Below are 11,629 nucleotides of genomic sequence, written 5' to 3' on the forward strand. Positions count from 1 at the left end.
CAATGAGTATTGAATGGAAGTAATTGTAGAAAGCCTATTGGTCCATATTTCTTGATGCTTCTATATTGGAGCGGAGTCTTAAAGTGGGTAGAATATAGTTGTGCTTTAATTGGCTGTTGATTGCTGCTGTTGACTTCTTGGTGTGTAATGCCTCGCAGACGTCAAGCCGCCTGCTATCGCTGTATCTATCGATGATTTCTGTGTTGTTTGCTAAGATTTCTCTGGTGATGGTTTGTTTGTGGGAAGAGATTATATGTTCCTTAATGGAGCCCTGTTGCTTATGCATCGTTAAACGCCTGGAAAGAAATGTTGTTGTCTTGCCTATATACTGTTTTTTTTTTTAGGCTTACAGTCCCCAAGAGGGCATTTGAAGGCATAGACGACGTTGGTCTCTTTTAAAGCGTTCTGCTTTGTGTCTGGAGAGTTTCTCATGAGTAGGCTGGCCGTTTTTCTGGTTTTATAGTAAACCGTCAGTTGTATCTTCTGATTTTTGTCTGTAGGGATAACGTTTCTACTGACAATATCTTTCAGGACCCTTTCCTCCGTTTTATGGGCTGTGGAAAAGAAGTTCCTGTAAAATAGTCTAATAGGAGGTATAGGTGTTGTGTTAGTTGTCTCTTCAGAGGTTGCATGGCGTTTCACTTTCCTTCTTATGATGTCTTCCACGAAACCACGAAACACCTATACCCCTTATTAGACTATTTTACAGGAACTTTTTTTCCACAGCCCATAAAACGGAGGAAAGGGTCCTGAAAGATATTGTCAGTAGAAACGTTATCCCTACAGACAAAAATCAGAAGATACAACTGACGATTTACTATAAAACCAGAAAAACGGCCAGCCTACTCATGAGAAACTCTCCAGACACAAAGCAGAACGCTCTAAAAGAGACCAACGTCGTCTATGCCTTCAAATGCCCTACTTACAGAGTAAATCTACTTACATCCAAAGTATTAGTGACTACCACTGAAGAAGTGGTCATTGCCACAATTGGAATTAACTGCCCCACTGTTAGGTGTCAGAATGTCTTATTATCTGATCAAAACTTTGGGAAACATCCACTTTGAAGAATCAATGGTATGGTCAGATAATGAGGCAGTACTACAGTGGGTGAGAAACAATAATTGCAAAATTCTTTATGTGTGTAACTGCATTAAGGAAATCAGAAAGTTTTAACCAGGGTAAAAATTATCAGGGTTAGATATATACTCACCAAAGAGAATCCAGCTGACTACCTCTCCAGAGGTCTGACTTTAAGGCAATTAGCCAAAGCTGAGATGTGGTTCAATTGACCTCAGTGGATAGTCAGTGACTAGTGGCCTAAACAAAAGTCACAAGTCATAGTAGGCCAATGTCACTGAGAAACCAGAACCACTATGGACTTTGGTAATTGATCCTAATCAGTACTATGATCTGAACAAACTGTTAGGTGTCACACAAAGGGCGTTTGATTTCCAAAATAAAATAGTAATCAAATATTAATTCACTAGTGCCCTAAAATACTGGGTCAAAAGACCCCAAACCGAAATTTGTGGAATGGATCTTGAAAACGTCCATAAGAAACTTATTAATGATCTGGGTTTCTGGGCTGACTCAGACAATTATTTCATATTATTAAGGTGCAGGGGCCACTTACAGCATGCTCAAATAGACTGAGATATTAAACATCCAATGTTTCAGGATGTTTCAATCCAATATACAGGAGCCATAACACTAACAGACACTAGGGACAAAACTCCTGTGAAGGCATACATTTGCCCGTTTACCTGTGCCACTACAAGACGAGTACACTTAGAAGTGGCTCTTGATATGAGTGCAAAGGCATTCATTGAGGCTTTTCTAAGGTTTGCTGCCCGTTGATTATGCCCTAAGTTAATGATCTCAGACAATAGGTCCAACTTGGTGGCAGGGATAGCATGTCTGAGGGAGATCTGGAACCACCCAGTTGTACACACTGCCCTGAATCAACGGCAGTGCCACTGGAAATTTATACCCCCTGAGAACACTGTGGCACGGAAGCTTCTATGAACAGATGGCGAGGACAGTAAAATGCTGTTTTAGGAAAACCCTACACTGCCAAAAAATTGATTTCCAAGAGCTCCAAACCGTTGTCATGGAAATTGAATCGCTGGTCAATAACGAGCCACTGACCTACCTCTCTGATGATAACTCACAACATGAGCCAGTGACTCCTCATCTGATGTATGAAGGGACCCGGAAATCCTTCATATGTCAGAGAGAACGACCTGGTTCAGAGTTACAGACATCTGTCCACAGTAATTAATCAGTAGAATAAAGTTTGGACCCGAGAGTACCTAACTGCTCTGAGGAAGCATCACTTTGGGGCAAAGAACTCCTATAATAGGAAACAATTACAACCTGGTGATGTTCTGGTGGACAGTGATGGTCCAAGCTCAGAGTGGCCTCTAGGCCGTATAGTCTCCGTCCATCCAGACAGCCAGGGAGTCTTGAGAATAGTAAAAATAAAGTACAGAGGCACCACTATTCTCAAAACACTCGATAAATTAGTTTCTTTGGAGCTGGCAGGAAATTAAGTCACTCAGAGACTTTCCACCCCTGCACTCCAGTACAGGACATCCATCCTGAACGAACTGCCAAACAGCAGTGCAGAATAAAACTTAAATAATTTTACAATAATTCTGATGAGAAGCAATGAAGTGTTTGTCTCTCCACCCTCCTCAGGGAATTATGTGGAAAATTCCCACATCAGATATAAAAACTCAAATGTAACAGCAATTAAATGCTGTTAATTTCCATTAGCTCTATAGCTAATAATAGTTTTGTTAGTCATAAAAAGAATTAAAGAAAATGGGAATATGCTGCTATGTTCAGCATCTCATCACAAAGTTTATCAAGCTAAATGTAACAGTAATCATCAGTCTCAGAACTGAAACCAAAATAAATGAATCTACTAAATTAAATATATATTAAACAAAAATTTAACAAAAAGCCCATACCTCCTTTCCCTTCTCGATGAATTTCACACCTTAAGGTGATGTCCGAGGAGGGACACCCCATTGTGTGAAAGGCACGAGACAGGAGTTAACATATTGTGTGGCGTTAAGGCCTATATACTGAGCCTCCATATTGATCATTTACATCCTTCTGCAAGTTATTGAATGCAGCATGACTTACAACAAAGAAACATAGTCGCTATTTGTTGCGGGAACTTGCAGAAAATGGGAGGGGCCAGGTTCGGTTTATTTACCTCAGAATAGATGGCCAAGGATTCTGTGTCATAGATAAAACGTTAGGGCACATGAGAGCAACACCCACAAGGGTAAGATTCTCAAATGAATTTACTTCTTTTATGTGCTAAAATTGAGGAATATCTGTTCTTGCTAGATGTTACATTGTAATGTTTCCCCAGGTATATTGTGAGCACACCACAAGTTGAACTGTATGGTCTCACGTCCCATGGTCCCCATTTATACATGTCCAGGACGGAAAACATGTGGCGGACCAAGTCCAATGCTGAAGGATTAGCTCTTACACTACAAAAGAACTGAGGCTATATCAGTTATAACTAACCTGTAGTAGTGTAATTTATTCATTAGTAATTAAATCTACCGTTTAATTACGATAAGAATAAAGTATGAACCCCCCCAAAAAATGTGTCAAGGTAAGTTTACCGGTGACAATAAATTATAAAATAGTCTACTCATCAGTAATAAATACAGTTAAATATAATCTCTTGAATTAATAATAAAATCAATCACCAATAGATTTCCCCACATTAGTCGTGGACTGTGTTCAGGAATAAAGTATACCTCGGGTTGGTTAGTAAGCACTTCTGGTTGCCTTAATAACCCTCCAGAGGTTGATAGGCATTAAGACCAACACCAAACCGAGAACAGATGATGGCCTATTGCCCCACAAATGCCGCTTCCGAAAAAAATCCCCAAAAATTCCAAAACTCCGCTTTCAAAAAATCATTCACATATGTCTAACCTATGCATGAAACACTCCTGTACTGCATATCTTACCAGGCCATTTAGTAATGTTTTCTCTTGAGAAGTTAGTGCATGTTTCACTAATTGGCAGAAATATCTCCTCCCAGCCTTTAGTGGAGTAAGCCCAGGACGAGTCTATGATGAGAGTTCGATGGGTGCCATAAGCAGTCATGAAGCAACATATAAGGTGGTGCAGTTCACAACCCAGGCCACAACCAATCTGAAATTTTTGGAATGGAACTAAAGTTAATTGAATGGAACTGAAGTTAATGGAATGGAACTGAAGTTAATGGAATGGAACTGAAGTTAATGGAATGGAACTGAAGTTTATGGAATGGAACTGAAGTTAATGGAATGGAACTGAAGTTAATGGAATGGAACTGAAGTTAATGGAATGGAACTGAAGTTTATGGAATGGAACTGAAGTTAATGGAATGGAACTGAAGTTAATGGAATGGAACTAAAGTTGACAGAGCACACTCTAGTAAATACACACTATTCAAAGGAAACAATAGCAATTAAATGCTATTATCGAACCAGAACATGCCATGTTATAGACGTTCTAATAAGAATATTGTTGGAAACAAAATTACATCCCTTGCTGGCGCTTGTTTACTTAGAAACACTAACACAAATAAATGAGCAAGGAAAAAAAATTGCCTTACATGTTTTATACCACAGACGAGTTTCTTAGCTGTGGCACAGTCAGGAGGGTTCTGGAGGCGGTGCAGGCGGCGCTGGACCAGCTCACTCAGCGCCCGCGCCTCTCTCTCCCTCCAGCTGCTCCACCCATCCTCCTCACTCAGCTGCCTCAGGTCGTGTTGAAGTACGCTGGTGGTGTGAGTATGAGGGATGACGAGTCAAAGACAGACTCACTGGCAAATTAATACAAGTAACGATATATTATATATATATATATATGTATATATATATATATATATATATATATATATATATATATATATATATAAATATATATATGTCGTACCTAGTAGCCAGAACGCACTTCTCAGCCTACTATGCAAGGCCCGATTTGCCTAATAAGCCAAGTTTTCCTGAATTATTATACTTTCTCTAATTTTTTTCTTATGAAATGATAAAACTACCCATTTCATTATGTATGAGGTCAATTTTGTTTTATTGGAATTAAAATTAACGTTGATATATGACCGAACCTAACCAACCCTACCTAACCTAACCTAACCTAACTTTACAGGTTAGGTTAGGTTAGGTAGCAGGAAATGTTAGGTTAGGTTAGGTTAGGTAGGTTAGGTAGTCGAAAAATCATTAATTCATGAAAACTTGGCGTATTAGGCAAATCGGGCCTTGCATAGTAGGCTGAGAAGTGCGTTCTGGCTACTAGGTACGACATATATATATATATATATATATATATATATATATATATATATATATATATATATATATATATATATATATATATATATATATAACTAAGAACTCTTTGACCCAGCCAGGATTCGAACCCATGCCATCCAGGATCACCCCTAAAAGTACACAGTACCGTGACCACCGCACCAATGATCGTCTATAAGGATTGGTCAGTCATAGCGCTTATTAACTAAGCTCCCTGACTGACCAACCCCCGACGACACTCATGGATCCATTTGGGTACAGTTTTTCATCAAATTCTGGCGCATGCACGGGCCGCACTGAGTCTAACATATGTGAGAAAGCTGCATGAACGCGCATGCCATATATCACTAAGAACTCTTTGACCCGGCCAAGATTCGAAACCATGCCGTCCAGGATCACCCCTAAATGTACACAGTACCGTGACCACCGCACCAATGATCGTCTATAAGGATTGGTCAGTCATAGCGCTTATTAACTAAGCTACCTGACTGACCGGCCCGTGCATGCGCCAGAATTTGTGTGAGTTTTCAGTTGCATATAGTCCTGGGGACCATTCAGACTTGTTCACGTTTGTGTTCCTCACGTGTGCCCCCCAAAACGAGGGGATTTGATAAAATACCATGCCCAAGATTACCAACCGAGTGCCGGCGGGGGGATGAAAATAGCCTCGGCTACCATCCTCTTTTGTCCGGCCGTGTTGGTCGGGTGGCTAAGGTGTCCTGTACGCCAGCAGGGTGCTCCTGGCATTATGGGTTCGAGTCACTTCTGGGGTGTGAGTTTTCAGTTGCATATAGTCCTGGGTACCATTCAGGCTTCTTCGTATTTGTGTTCCTCACGTGTGCCCCAAAGAATGAGGTGATTTAATAAAATACCATGCCCAAGATTACCAACCGAGTTCCAGCGAGGGGATGGAAATAGGCTCGGCTACCATCCTCTTTTGTCCGATCGTGTTGGTCGGGTGGCTAAGGTGTCCTGTACGCCAGCAGAGTGCTCCTGGCAGTATGGGTTCGAGTCACTTCTGGGGTGTGAGTTTTCAGCTGCATATAGTCCTGGGGACCATTCAGGCTTGTTCGCATTTGTGTTCCTCACGTGTGCCCCAAAGAATGGGGTGATTTGATAAAATACCATGCCCAAGATTACCAACCGAGTGGTAGCGGGGGATGGAAATAGCCTCGGCTATTATCCTCTTTTGTCCGCTCGTGTTGGTTGGGTGGCTAAGGTGTCCAGTACGCCTGCAGAGTGCTCCTGGCAGCATGGGTTCGAGTCACTTCTGGGGTGTGAGTTTTCAGTCGCATATAGTCCTGGGGACCATTCAGGCTTGTTCGCATTTGTGTTCCTCACGTGTGCCCCAAAGAATGAGGTGATTTGGTGAAATGCTATGCCCAAGATTACCATCCGAGTTGCCGGCGGGGAAGTGGTTCAAATAGCCTTGGCTATCACTTCCTTTTGTCAGGCCGTGATGGTCAAGCGGATTAAGGCGCCCTGTAGTTACCAGTTGCGTTGCACCTGGGAGTATGGGTTCGAGTCACTTCTGGGGTGTGAGTTTTCAGTCATATATATATATATATATATATATATATATATATATATATATATATATATATATATATATATATGTCGTACCTAGTAGCCAGAACGCACTTCTCAGCCTACTATGCATGGCCCGATTTGCCTAATAAGCCAAGTTTTCCTGAATTAATATATTTTCTCTAATTTTTTTCTTATGTAATGATAAAGCTACCCATTTCATTATGTATGAGGTCAATTTTTTTTATTGGAGTTAAAATTAACGTAGATATATGACCAAACCTAACCAGCCCTACCTAACCTAACCTAACCTATCTTTATAGGTTAGGTTAGGTTAGGTGGCCGAAAACGTTAGGTTAGGTTAGGTTATGTAGGTTAGGTAGTCGAAAAAACATTAATTCATAAAAACTAGGCTTATTAGGCAAATCGGGCCTTGCATAGTAGCTGAGAAGTGCGTTCTGGCTACTAGGTACGACATATATATATATATATATATATATATATATATATATATATGTCGTACCTAGTAGCCAGAACTCACTTCTCAGCCTACTATGCAAGGCCCGATTTGCCTAATAAGCCAAGTTTTCATGAATTAATTGTTTTTCGGCTGCCGAACCTACCTAACCTAACCTAACCTAACTTTTTCGGCTACATAACCCAACCTAACTTATAGAGATAGGTTAGGTTAGGTTAGGTAGGGTTGGTTAGGTTCGGTCATATATCTACGTTAATTTTAACTCCAATGAAAAAAAATTGAACTCATACGTAATGAAATGGGTAGCTTTATCATTTCATAAGAAAAAATTTAGAGAAAATATATTAATTCAGGAAAACTTTGCTTATTAGGCAAATCGGGCCATGTATAGTAGGCTGAGAAGTGAGTTCTGGCTACTAGGTACGACATATATATATATATATATATATATATATATATATATATGTCGTACCTAATAGCCAGAACGCACTTCTCAGCCTACTATTCAAGGCCCGATTTGCCTAATAAGCCAAGTTTTCATGAATTAATGTTTTTTCGTCTACCTAACCTACCTAACCTAACCTAACCTAGCTTTTTTTGGCTACCTAACCTAACCTTACCTATAAATATAGGTTAGGTTAGGTTAGGTAGGGTTGGTTAGGTTCGGTCATATATCTACGTTAATTTTAACTCCAATAAAAAAAAATTGACCTCATACATAGAGAAAAGGGTTGCTTTATCATTTCATAAGAAAAAAATTATAGTAAATATATTAATTCAGGAAAACTTGGCTTATTAGGCAAATCGGGCCTTGAATAGTAGGCTGAGAAGTGAGTTCTGGCTACTAGGTACGACATATATATATATATATATATATATATATATATATATATATATATATATATATATATATATATATATATGTCGTACCTAGTAGCCAGAACGCACTTCTCAGCCTACTATGCATGGCCCGATTTGCCTAATAAGCCAAGTTTTCCTGAATTAATATATTTTCTCTAATTTTTTTCTTATGTAATGATAAAGCTACCCATTTCATTATGTATGAGGTCAATTTTTTTTATTGGAGTTAAAATTAACGTAGATATATGACCAAACCTAACCAGCCCTACCTAACCTAACCTAACCTATCTTTATAGGTTAGGTTAGGTTAGGTGGCCGAAAACGTTAGGTTAGGTTAGGTTATGTAGGTTAGGTAGTCGAAAAAACATTAATTCATAAAAACTAGGCTTATTAGGCAAATCGGGCCTTGCATAGTAGCTGAGAAGTGCGTTCTGGCTACTAGGTACGACATATATATATATATATATATATATATATATATGTCGTACCTAATAGCCAGAACGCACTTCTCAGCCTACTATTCAAGGCCCGATTTGCCTAATAAGCCAAGTTTTCATGAATTAATGTTTTTTCGTCTACCTAACCTACCTAACCTAACCTAACCTAGCTTTTTTTGGCTACCTAACCTAACCTTACCTATAAATATAGGTTAGGTTAGGTTAGGTAGGGTTGGTTAGGTTCGGTCATATATCTACGTTAATTTTAACTCTAATAAAAAAAAATTGACCTCATACATAGAGAAAAGGGTTGCTTTATCATTTCATAAGAAAAAAATTATAGTAAATATATTAATTCAGGAAAACTTGGCTTATTAGGCAAATCGGGCCTTGAATAGTAGGCTGAGAAGTGAGTTCTGGCTACTAGGTACGACATATATATATATATATATATATATATATATATATATATATATATATATATATATATATATATATATATGTCGTACCTAGTAGCCAGAACGCAATTCTCTGCCTACTATGCAAGGCCCGATTTGCCTAATAAGCCTAGTTTTCATGAATTAATTGTTTTTCGACTACCTAACCTACCTAACCTAACCTAACCTATCTTTTTTTGCTACCTAACCTAACCTAACCTATAAAGATAGGTTAGGTTAGGTTAGGTAGGGTTGGTTAGGTTCGGTCATATATCTACGTTAATTTTAACTCCAAAAAAAATAAATTGACCTCATACATAATGAAATGGGTAGCTTTATCATTTCATAAGAAAAAATTAGAGAAAATATATTAATTCAGGAAAACTTGGCTTATTAGGCAAATCGGGCCTTGCATATTAGGCTGAGAAGTGCGTTCTGGCTACTAGGTACGACATATATATATATATATATATATATATATATATATATATATATATATATATATATATATATATATATATATGTCGTACCTAGTAGCCAGAACGCACTTCTGAGCCTACTATGCAAGGCCCGATTTGCCTAATAAGCCAAGTTTTCCTGAATTAATATATTTTCTCTAATTTTTTTCTTATGAAATGATAAAGCTACCGATTTCATTATGTATGAGGTCAATTTTATTTTATTGTAGTTAAAATTAACGTAGATATATGACCGACCCTAACCAACCCTACCTAACCTAACCTAATTTATCTTTATAGGTTAGGTTGGGTTAGGTAACCGAAAAAGGTAAGTTAGGTTAGGTTAGGTAGGTTAGGTCGTCGAAAAAACATTAATTCATGAAAACTTGGCTTATTAGGCAAATTGGGCCTTGCATAGTAGTCTGAGAAGTGCGTTCTGGCTACTAGGTACGACATATAATATATATATATATATATATATATATATATATATATATATATATATATATATATAATGTCGTACCTAGTAGCCAGAACGCACTTCTCAGCCTACTATTCAACGCCCGATTTGCCTAATAAGCCAAGTTTTCCTGAATTAATATATTTTCTCTAATTTTTTTCTTATGAAATGATAAAGCTACCCATTTCATTATGTATGAGGTCAATTTTTTTTTATTGGAGTTAAAATTAACGTAGATATATGACCGAACCTAACCAACCCTACCTAACCTAACCTAACCTATCTTTATAGGTTAGGTTAGGTTAGGTGGCCGTAAAAGTTAGGTTAGGTTAGGTTAGGTAGGTTAGGTAGTCGAAAAACAATTAATTCATGAAAACTTGGCTTATTAGGCAAATCGGGCCTTGAATAGTAGGCAGAGAAGTGCGTTCTGGCTACTAGGTACGACATATATATATATATATATATATATATATATATATATATATATATATATATATATATATATATATATATATATATATATATATATATATATATATATATATATATATATAAATAACAGCTGCAGGGACGAGCAAGCCAAAGATCAATTAGAACTCGTGATCACAAAAACAAACCAAAAATCACGTGATTCGGTTATGCATAAGTATCCCCTAAGAAAATGAAGCGAAATTCCGATAGTTTTCGTGTTTTGCACATTTACTCTATTTGCGTAGACGTAAAGACACAATTAAAATATTGAGGCAATGTGATGGAATGCAAATTCAGCATAACATTGTTGTGTTATATACAGCTCACTGTTGGTTGAGTGCGTGTCTGTGATGCTGCCATCTACACTAGGCCATCTTGTCACCTTGCCTCATTATTTTCTAATTAAACTTAAACTGTGTTAAACCTTATGAGAGTAACCTTATGCGTTCGTAGCCTTCCTTCAACATGAAATTAAATTCCTCTTGACTAATATTGACTCTAGCAGAGTAGATTTCCTTGAGCTTGTTAGAGAAGAAGAACCAGGCGTCCTGAATGTTGTTCTGGAGCAGCTGTCTCGTCGCCTCCAGCTCCAGAGAGGGTTGACCTCTACCTGCTAAGGGTGGGATGAAGTTGACGGATTATACCTCTGTGGATGGAATGTTTCTGACGAATTATTTCTCAATGTGGAATGATCATGATGAATTATAGCTCTAAGAATGGGATGATTATCATGAACTATTCCCCTGAGGGTGGGATAATCAAGATGAATAATAACTCTAAGGATGGAATGATTATCATGAACTATTCCCCTGAAGGTAAGATGATCATGATGAATCTGAGGATGGGATGATTATCATAAACTATTCCTCTGGGGGTGAGATGATCATGATGAATTATAGCTCTAAAGAATGGAATGATTATCATGAATTATTCCTCTGAGGGTGGGATGATTATGAGGAATTATACCTTTAAGGGCGGAGTGGTTATGATGAGTTATACCTCTGACTGATGCAGATGGCGGGGTGATGATCATGACAAATTATACCCCTAAGGCGGAAAATGGGATGATCGTGACGAATTATACCTTTGAGAGCGGGATGATGATGGTATAATGTCCATACGTTCTTCACACCCCGGCTCATCCGGCAT

The 11,629-nt window shown here is 38.1% G+C and overlaps 1 protein-coding gene across 1 annotated transcript in view; it reads right to left on the reverse strand.

The window, feature by feature from the left end:
• Positions 1 to 11,629, reverse strand: part of LOC138366809 (alpha-(1,6)-fucosyltransferase-like) — a 65,271-nt gene extending 53,642 nt beyond the window's left edge. The window contains exons 1-3 of the mRNA XM_069328092.1: positions 11,565 to 11,629; positions 4,640 to 4,805; positions 4,008 to 4,194 (exon numbers count right to left, since the gene is read on the reverse strand). Coding sequence (XP_069184193.1) covers positions 4,008 to 4,194; positions 4,640 to 4,805; positions 11,565 to 11,629 — 418 coding nt within the window. The remainder of the gene's footprint in view (positions 1 to 4,007; positions 4,195 to 4,639; positions 4,806 to 11,564) is intronic.

Source organism: Procambarus clarkii, chromosome 20, assembly GCF_040958095.1.
Source record: "Procambarus clarkii isolate CNS0578487 chromosome 20, FALCON_Pclarkii_2.0, whole genome shotgun sequence".
NCBI lineage: Eukaryota > Metazoa > Arthropoda > Malacostraca > Decapoda > Cambaridae > Procambarus > Procambarus clarkii.